We start from the raw sequence: 10094 nt of genomic DNA on the forward strand, positions 1-10094 counted from the left end.
TTGATTTTTTTTTTTTTAATTTTAAGTGGCTGGTCCAATATAATTTATAAATTATTAATCAGTTTATCATTGCCAGTTAAACTAGTATCTAGAAAATTATATGATGTGATGTAATTTTGCTTTATTCTTTGTTTCATGTTTATACTCATTTAGAGGTTATATACTATTTCATTCTCAATTAAAATGAAACATTTGTGTAAATTTAACCTTCACATATTTCTTCACATATTTCATATTTTTTTTCCTGTGTGCCTATATTTTTAATGCCTTTCTATTTTTTTCAGTGTTTTCCAGAAGGCACAGACATGGTTGGTATATTAGACTTCTATTTCCAGGTAATTTAATTGTATAAACTGTGTGTATAAATGGGTGCGTCACATTTTGCAAAATACAGATGTCTCTTAAATCTTGGTTCTAGATCACAAAAAAATATATTTTTTGTTGACTTTTAAACAGTGTCTTCATGAAAAGTAGCTTCATGTCCATGTCTCCTAAAAAGCCATGCCTCAAAATGTAATAAGGAAAAAATGTTCTGAAAACATCATATTTAAGTAGTGTCAAAAATAATGTGCAGTCCCAGAAATTGGCTTCTCCTAATTATAGACTGAGCTCTGTTTTCTTATCTTTTAAATTTTGTTTGGGAGAAACTGTTTGGTTTTTTTATCAGATGGCTCATAATCAGCATTTTAAAGTGTCAGTTTCTCAGCCAATTTGATATCTTTTGTAATTTCTTTGTTACTACTCTATCCTGGCTTAACTGGTGCTAGGAGAATAATTGTTTGTTTAGTACATCTCCAGCTTCACATCATTGGTTTTCTTCTAAGTTAGAGTAGCTCTCAATATTCAGGAGGAGGGATCGGGGTGGAGGGACTATGGACATACTCTGCTGAGGTATAGAACTCAGTTTAGGATAGCCTTCCTGGCGATCCCTCCCCTCCCTTCACATTTTCAGTTCAATTTATTATTACAGATTTAACACCATTGGTGCCACTGATAGGGCTATAATGTGAAGCTGTATGGTAGGCTACGTTATTGTTAATTTCTAGTTTACCTCACATTTGCCTGTCTTTACTTTTGAAGGTGCTTTAATTGTAACCTTTCAGTAATCTTAGAGAATATATAAGGGACGTTGATAATGAAGTAGATTTTGATAGAAGTCCAGGTCACAGTTGGTCATCTGCTCAATGTGGAAAATGAGTTGGGAATCCAGACTGTCAATATGAAATTCAAAATCTAGCCTGCCCACTTACTAGCCATGTGACCTAATTTTAGTTACTAATCTCTGGTTTTATTGTCTGTAGTATATGTCTGACCTAACTTGCTGTGTTACATTGAAGATAACGAGATGATAATGCGTGAAATTCCTGTGACACTATAAAGTGTTACATGAAATTTAGTATAATTTTTTTCTCTTTTATCCAATAGTCTTTATTTTTTCCCTAGTCCATATGAATGTTTTTCCGTAAGTTTAATGTTTTTTTGGAATACATCTTTGATTCCCTCATAGCTTAGATGCTACTAATCTACTGTTCTTTGAATTTCTATACTTCAGGGCAAAAATCAAGAGACAACCATAAAAGCCTTACTAACTTTTTTGGAGAAGGGCTGTATGTAATTGAACAGCCATCAAGTTATCAGGAGAGTACTCTTAAGTTGGCATTTGTCAAATTAGGAGTATGTCACCTTATGTTAAACAAAATTCCAGTTAATATTAAATATAAATTAGGAAGTGATCACTGGAATTTAAATCTTCTTTTAGAAAACCTTTCATAATTAAATCAACTTTATCCTAATTCTTTGCTATCTGGAGCAGTATAGTAAGTAGATTCTGTAGTTCTGGAGAAATAGGGAAGAGATTTTAATATAAATAAACAAAAGGGCAAGTCCAATCAAAGTTACATGCACAGTGTTCTGAGTCACTGTAGTTATTAGTAGTTTGCTTTCTTGCTATTTCCAAACCCCTTCTTGCCTCTTGTAGATCTTAGAGTTTGAGGAAAGTTTACAAGTTGAGGACCCAGTCTTCTCCTCCTCCTCCTTCATGCTTTCTCTTTCTCCCTCCTCTCACCCAGTTTTGGTCACTGTTACTTAAAAATAAAACGTGGAAGAATTTATTATTTTTGTTTTATGGGTAAATTTGGTTTGGTGTGGTAAAATACTATTATTTTGATTATATTTAAATCCAGAAATTTCATCCTAGAGTAGCTGAACTTTCCATGTTTCATTCATCATGATATAGTCAACACCCATAGTAAATATCAAATAAGTGTTAATAAATGGTCTACAAGGCAACATTTTAGCCTCACACAACTAAACCAAGACAAGAAAGTAATGTAAGACAAGAAAGTATTGTCTTATATTTTTCTTCCCCTTTGTCCTTTCTATGTTACCATATAAATGGGGATGCTGAGCTTTGATGTAAGTGAAATGTCAGGCATTTCAGCATTTTTTTCCTAAAATGGTAATTTCTAATGTAGATGCTATCTATCATAATGCTGATATGTGGCACTTTATCTTAAAAATATATCATGGCTCATTTTTTTCTGTTGCATTAAAAATAATTATGCTCGTGTATCCCACAGAAAGTATTAGTATTTAAGCAAATTTGAACATCACATGGAGCGATAACAGATCATAGTGCTTTAGCTTACATCTGCCATTAAAAGACTGAATAACTTTGGGAAAATTAGGATAAACCCTGAAAGAGCTAGAACTTTGGTCATTTAAAATCTTTGGGGGCTGGGTGAGGTGGCTCATGCCTATAATCCTAGCACTTTGTGAGGCTGAGGTGGGAGAATTGCTTGAAGTCAGGAGTTTGAGACCAGCCTGAGCAAGAACAAGACCCATCTCTACAAAAACAAGAAAAATTAGCCAAGTGTGGTGGCGCAGACCTGTAGTCCCAGCTACTCAGGAGGCTGAGGCAGGAGGATCGCTTGAGCCAACAGTGAGCTATGATGATGCCACTGCACTCTAGTGGTGGTGACAGAGAGAAACCCTATCTCAACAACAACAACAACAAAAAATCTTTGGTGTGTCGTCAAGTCACACTAAAATTATCTCTTTGGAAGAAATATTTCAGATATGTATGAAATGCCAAATAAAATAGATTGTCTTAGAAGTCAGCTGTCATACTAAAAATAATATGAGCCTAAATTTTTTAGAATTCTGGTTTTTTTATTCGTTTTAGCTATGCTCCATTGAAGTGACTTGTGAATCAGCCAGTGTGATGGCTGCCACACTGGCTAATGGTGGTTTCTGCCCAATTACTGGTGAAAGAGTGCTGAGCCCTGAAGCAGTTCGAAATACACTGAGTTTGATGCATTCCTGTGGCATGTATGATTTCTCAGGGCAGTTTGCTTTCCATGTAAGTAATTGTTTAATCTTAATTTTGTAGGGCAAGAAACTAGTCTGAACTGGTTCTTTTAAAAATGCTCTTTAAACTTTGCTTCCACAGCTGTACATTAATTTTTGAGAGAGAGGCTTGTTTTCAAGGTTAATTTGTTACGGAATTAGTAAGGAATAGAGTTAAACAGTCTACCAGATGTTCTTAAGAACTTGGAAGTTTAGTTTATAGGACTTCATCACTTTTGCTTTTAAGGCATTCCAATGTACAAGATTAGTATAGACTTTGCTTTCAGTTAATGTTTAACATTGTGATGATTATGTACCTCAAGAATTCCGTAAGTTCAGAAAGACGTAATGTTTATTCTTTGGTTACAGCCATAGATGTTCTAAAGCAGCAGTTCCCAACCTTTTTGTTGGCACCAGGGACTGTTTTCATGGAAGACAGTTTTTCCACAGATGGGGATGGGGGATGGAGGAGGATGGTTTTGGGATGATATAAGTGCATTATATTTATTGTGTACTATATTTCTATTATTATTACATTGTAATATATAATGAAATAATTATACAACTCACCATAGGTTGGGGACCCTTGTTTTAAAGGACTTAAAGTATATTAAAGTTAAAACTTAATAAAAGTGTATTTCTTTAAGCTGTGTTGTGCATTTGCCACTTGTGCAATGTATAGACTTTTCTTATTTCATTCTGCTCATGTCAAGTCATAATATCCTAAAAATTTTTTTATCTTGGAAATTTTCAAACGTAAAAATAGATGCATTTAATGTACCCATCACTCAGCTTCAATAATTGTGAATACATGACCAATCTTGTTTCATCTGTATGTACACCTATTTCCCCCACCCTTGTTATATTACAGTATGTAATTCTAAATGATAAAGACCCATAACAAAACATGCAGTACCATTATTACATATAAAAAACTTAAGTATTACATATCAAAACTTTAATATCATCATTAATTTAATATCACCATTAAATTTAATATCATTAAAATATTTAGTCAATGTTCAGAGTGACTGGATTATCTTATAAATTATTACTATATTACTTTACAGCTTGTTTGACTGGGTGTACATATAAGGACCATACATTGTAATTGGTTGTGTCTCCCTGTTTCTTTTAATCTGTAGGTCTTCTCATGACTTCTCTCTTATTTTCTTGTTATTTTTGGTTGAAAAAACTGAATCATTTATCCTGTATGGTTTCCTACAGTCTTAAGTTTTGCTGATTACGTATGTCTCATTGTCCCTTGCATCTCTTGTAAATTGGTAGATCTGATTCAGGTGTTTTTTGTTTGCTTGTTTAGTTTTCTGCAAGAGTATTTTATTGGTGTACTTCTGTAAAGAGGTACTTAATATCTGAATGTTAGTAAACAGTTAATGAACACTGCCTTAAGGACATTAATTTTTGTTTTTATCATAATTGTCAAATTCTGCATAACATAAACTTAAATTTTTTGAAGAGGATTAATTTACACTTGATTTTTAGGCAAAAGGCTGAGAAGCAATGAAGAGGATTAATTTTAATTACCATTTTATCTCCATTCCTCAGACATTTCTCTGACAGTATGCCATAGAAAGTCTTTTAAAATATAATTCTCTTTGTTTTCTAGTTGTGAAATATTTTTGAAAAATAAATTTTTGTATTTAAAAACAATACAAGTTTATTTTAGAACAATTAGAAAGATAGTCAAGAAGATTATAATAAAAGCATCCATAGCCCTACAGTTTAGATGGAACTACTTTAATTCCTTAGAGTGTATCTTTCAAAAATTTTTCTATATTCAAATCTATCCCAAACTCTTTTATAACTTTTTTATTTACTGTGTTATAAACATGTTGAAAAATATTTATCTACAACACTTTTAATGTTGAAATTCTATTGTATGGATATATACCACATTCCTAAACTAATGTCTCTATTGTTGGACATAATGTTTCTTATTTTAAAATGTTTACATGAATGCTCATTTTTACCGAATTATTTTCAGGTTGGTCTTCCTGCAAAATCCGGAGTTGCTGGGGGCATTCTTTTAGTTGTTCCCAATGTCATGGGCATGATGTGCTGGTCTCCTCCTCTGGACAAGATGGGCAACAGTGTCAAGGGAATTCACTTCTGTCATGTAAGCATATTTTCTTAAAGAAAATAATGATCATATAAGTTGAATCATTCAACAATTCTATTTTTGTAACCCATTTTCCATAGTTTATTGACTCTTGGCACTCTGTCTGCCAGTGTGCCAGTTACTAGGTAGCCATGGAAATACTCATAGAGGAGCTTCAAGTTGCTTCTACGAGACAGCTCTCATTTAATCATTCTTATAGGAAATTACATTTGTATGATGCTTATGTTTTAATTTTCATGGTTATTATTAGTTTTCAGTTTTCAAAAGCTCAACCAAAGATACTAAAGTTGGAGAAGTAATTTAAAATCCTACATATTTTAAGAATTATACAATAGTGGTTTATTTTATCTCCTTTAATCTGCCTGGTTGAACATATTTATCCTTTGACTACCTTTAAAATTTTTTTTTTTTGAGGAAGTACGCACTGCAAATAAAAAAGATAAAATTTTTTTTAAAGTGTTACTACTCTTGATTAGTTCAGTATTTTGTTATAAAAACAATTCTTGCTAATATTTCAGCTTCTGGTTTTATTTACATTTATTACTTTCTGGAGTTCATGTTAAGCACTATACTCAATTAAAACTCTGATTTATTTTTCAATCTTTTGTATTTTATAAAAACTAGAGAATGATATTGGAGTGCATATAAAGTAAATTATAATTGATTGTATAGTTATTTATATTTTTATGGTGCTTTACAGTTATTTGAGAGAAGAATTCTTGTATGTGGCCTCTTATTATAAACCCTGTTTTATAGAAGGTGAAAGTTAGACAATTTGAGTGGATGAGCCCTAGGGTCATGTTAGTAAGCAGTGTTCTCAAAACTTATATCCATATTTTACTCTGACTTCAGTCCCCTTCTTGATGCATCATGCTGCTTTATTAGTACGCAGTGACGATTTTTAACCAGGAGGCTATAAACATAGTTTGTTAAAATATGAATAAATGTAACCTGTGAATAGCCAATTTCTTATATCTGTTCTGTATACCTATTTACAGGATCTTGTTTCTCTGTGTAATTTCCATAACTATGATAATTTGAGACACTTTGCAAAAAAACTTGATCCTCGAAGAGAAGGTGGTGATCAAAGGGTAAGCAAAATTCCTGTTTAGATAATTATGTAAGTTTTTTTAAGAGAGAGAAAATGAAATTTGCCTGTTTAAATAAAATCTAAGCTTAATTGTTAGTGGCTTTATATCTTTGCTAACCACAAATGAGGGTAAACAAATTGGTGACATTTTTATCCTAGTTCACTAGTATATAGATATTAAATATTGCTGATTTATTATTTAAATTGGAACTGGTTAGCCTAATGGCAGGGTTTTCCTCCTATTTTCTGCTGTTTGAAGCAAGATTTTTAGATTTGATTCTGTTAAAAAAGACATTGGAAAGTGCTATGTGCTATAAATCTAATTAAAAAGAAAGCTTTTTTTGTTATTAATCTTTATCAGTTATAGTCCTGAATTGAAGTTTATTTTATTTCTTTACCTACTGTGGATGGATATGTAAATGAGAAAGAGATTATAATATTAGTGAAACACCTTATGAAGCCTAATAAGTTTTATAAGCCACTGTAGATGAAATATTTTTTCTAGAAAGAATATGTAATGCAATATTCCTCATAACCTTAAAGTCCTACTTGTTTTTTATCAATGTGTTTGGCTTCATGCTATTGTATACATATATTCCTTTTTTAGAGCTAGTATTAAGAGTCAAGACTTAACTTTTTTGATCTATATAGTTTTTCACTAGACAAAGGGACTTGTGTTGAGATTTTTTTTTATTCAGTTTCTTTGCATCCCACATGTAAAATATTTATAGTAAAATTACTTAATTAGACTTGAAGATAATATGAAGGTCTTGTAAGTGAAAATATTTTTAATTCAGACTGAGAAAATTTTCTTTGGGGCCAAACTAAATTTTTGTTAGTTCCAATCAAAATAACTTTTGATAATACATGAGAATTATGCAAAGCCAACAGAATAGAAACTTCCATGAATGGGAGTTGACATGAGTAACATGGAGCAAAAATGTCAGATGGTGGTGATTGAAAATTTTAACAGATTTTAATAACATTCATTGAAAAATAACATTTTATAGCTTGGACCTTTCTTCACTCAAGTGCACTAATAAATTATGTATGTTGCTTGAACAACTAGCATTCCTTTGGACCATTGGACTATGAAAGTCTCCAACAAGAACTTGCTTTAAAAGAGACAGTATGGAAAAAAGTATCACCTGAGTCAAATGAGGACATCTCTACAACTGTAGTGTATAGAATGGAAAGTCTGGGAGAGAAAAGCTAAAGAAGTGGGTTCTAGTTTCAGAATGTTTCTTCATTTAACCTTTCAAACATCTTTAGCTATTTTTGCAAACTATAAATATTTATTGAGTTTTTTGTGTTCTCAACCTTGGGTGCTGGAGCCATAAAGCTTTTTTTTTCTTTTAATCTTCGTGTAAAGATAATAGATTAAAAGTGCATTTGTTGGTCTTTTAAAACGTATTTACAAGTAATTTTTAAAAAATAAAAAATGGAAAGATTTCTTTAAAACTTTTTTTGATGTTATTAGAATTTTAACTATATAGTCAGATAATCTCATTTTAAAATAGTAACAGAAAATTGTAATTTCTTAATTCTAAATCCCTACAAATTGAACTCATAAATTTTGTTGCTTTTTTTTTTTTAGTTTTAAAACTGACATGATGTCTACAGTGACAATAGAAAGTACTTCTATGCTAAATACAAAACTGAAAAGCCAAAATAATGAACCCCAAATTATTTTATTTAAAAATAGCAATAGTATAAAGTTAGCTTAAATTTACATTTATGCCATTTTTAGTGATACATTGGCTATAAATTCTTAAAAACTTTATTTAAGATTTTATCCAACACTTTTAAATGTGTTTCCTTACTCTTTTAGTTTGCAACTCCCATGTTCCGTCAGAATTATCATGTACAGGAGTGTCTTATGTTACTAAAACATTCCAGCCAAAGAATTTCAGTTTTGAGATAATGACGTGTTTCATTGTTAAAAAGCTATAATGGTTAGTTACTCAGAAGGAGAAACAGTGTCTTCAAGTGAAATGTTCACCTAAACAATTTTATATTCATACTACCCACATAACTTTTTCTATGTTATATTTAAATATGAATGGCAAATCTTGGTTTTTAGCTTTTAAAATTTTATTATCCTAATAATTTCATAAATGCTAATGAGTATTTCTTTTGTGATAAATTATAACATCTCGTAAAGTTTGTTTTATTTGAACTCTTTTAGAGTACTTAGGAAATGAATTTAGTCTGAAGGTAGTAGTTATGCTACTAAAATATTTTAGATACGAATCCTTTTGTTCATTTATAAAAATGCAATATTGAGAATCAAAACTTTGTTTTTAAGAGAACTATAGGTCTACACAACCTGACATCAAGTAATTATTCATAATATTGAAAGTCTATCTTGGCAAAATGATTGTAAAATCTTGTAGGACCTATTCACACTTCTTCCTTCTTCCATATACCACCTTTCTGGTTTTGCCCACAGTTCCCCACAGTTTCAAGTTGTTTGTTTTTCAATTCATTTTTACAGTTGTAAATTTCATGGTAGGGGGATTTAGAAGGAAAACTTGATGGTTTCTTAGCATGCCGGCATATATGTATTAGGGCAAAGTTTGTAAAATTAAATATAATGTAGCAAAAAAGATTTCTCCTAGTAATTTAGATACTAGTGCAAATGTAGGTATAGAAAATCTTGATTATATGATGTCTTGAGTTTGGGAACTATGATATTAGGAAAAGAAGTTCCCTCCCAGAGGTGCTGGTCAAAAGTCTTTTGGGCTAACCTAAGTATTAAATTTATATATTTCAATAATTATATATTAAGTTTTAGAGAATTTTACCAAGGCTTTTATGCTTACTTGAATGTTCTGCTAATGTTCAGATGCATATCCTAACTGGATGCTTCTCAAAGTCTTATTACTGCTACACATTTGTGTTAGTTCCACTGGGGCCATTTGTAGTTTGGGCAATTGAATGCCTTAATTGGAAAAAAGACTATTTTTTCCCCCTGCTCTAAATTGTTACATGTTACAATTTCTTTATAAAATGAAGATTTAGTTTTCATATTGTGTGCATATTTATATAGATACCAAAATTAGGTTGTTAATTTGTGGCACTTACTGATGTGTTGTAAGGTTTAAAGGCACTCTAAAAAATGAAGTAGGATTATCTAAGCTACAGTATTTAGAGAATGTTAAGAATGGGCATCCAGAAATTTTTACAGGAAAAATAAATGGAAGAAAAGGTAAGATATTGTGGATAGGCCCTCAAACTTAAAAAAAAGAAAAACTTTGCCAGTTTTAAGGACATATTTTGATTCCTTCAGTATTCTTAATACCTTTTTAAATATAATTCTTGAAAAGTACCCAGTATTGTTGGGCTTAATGTATTTTGCCATTATTGATTCTTGATATTCAAGCATTTACAAGATAGCATATTTGATTTTCTTTCTTTCTTTCTTTCTTTTTTTTTTTTTGGCATCATTAACATTTCATTTGAAATGCATTTCTTCCTAAAATACTTTGTTTTTAGCATAAATGTTGTGCATTT

General features: G+C 31.0%; 1 protein-coding gene across 1 annotated transcript in view; it reads left to right on the plus strand.

Annotated features, from left to right (window-relative positions):
- Window positions 1–10094, plus strand: part of GLS (glutaminase) — an 82094-nt gene that overhangs the window by 43122 nt on the left and 28878 nt on the right. Inside the window, exons 11-14 of the mRNA XM_012647921.1 lie at window positions 285–335; window positions 3185–3361; window positions 5354–5485; window positions 6487–6579. Of these exons, the coding sequence (XP_012503375.1) occupies window positions 285–335; window positions 3185–3361; window positions 5354–5485; window positions 6487–6579 (453 nt within the window). The remainder of the gene's footprint in view (window positions 1–284; window positions 336–3184; window positions 3362–5353; window positions 5486–6486; window positions 6580–10094) is intronic.

Source organism: Propithecus coquereli, unplaced genomic scaffold (assembly GCF_000956105.1).
Source record: "Propithecus coquereli isolate 6110/MARCELLA unplaced genomic scaffold, Pcoq_1.0 Scaffold279, whole genome shotgun sequence".
Taxonomy (NCBI): domain Eukaryota; kingdom Metazoa; phylum Chordata; class Mammalia; order Primates; family Indriidae; genus Propithecus; species Propithecus coquereli.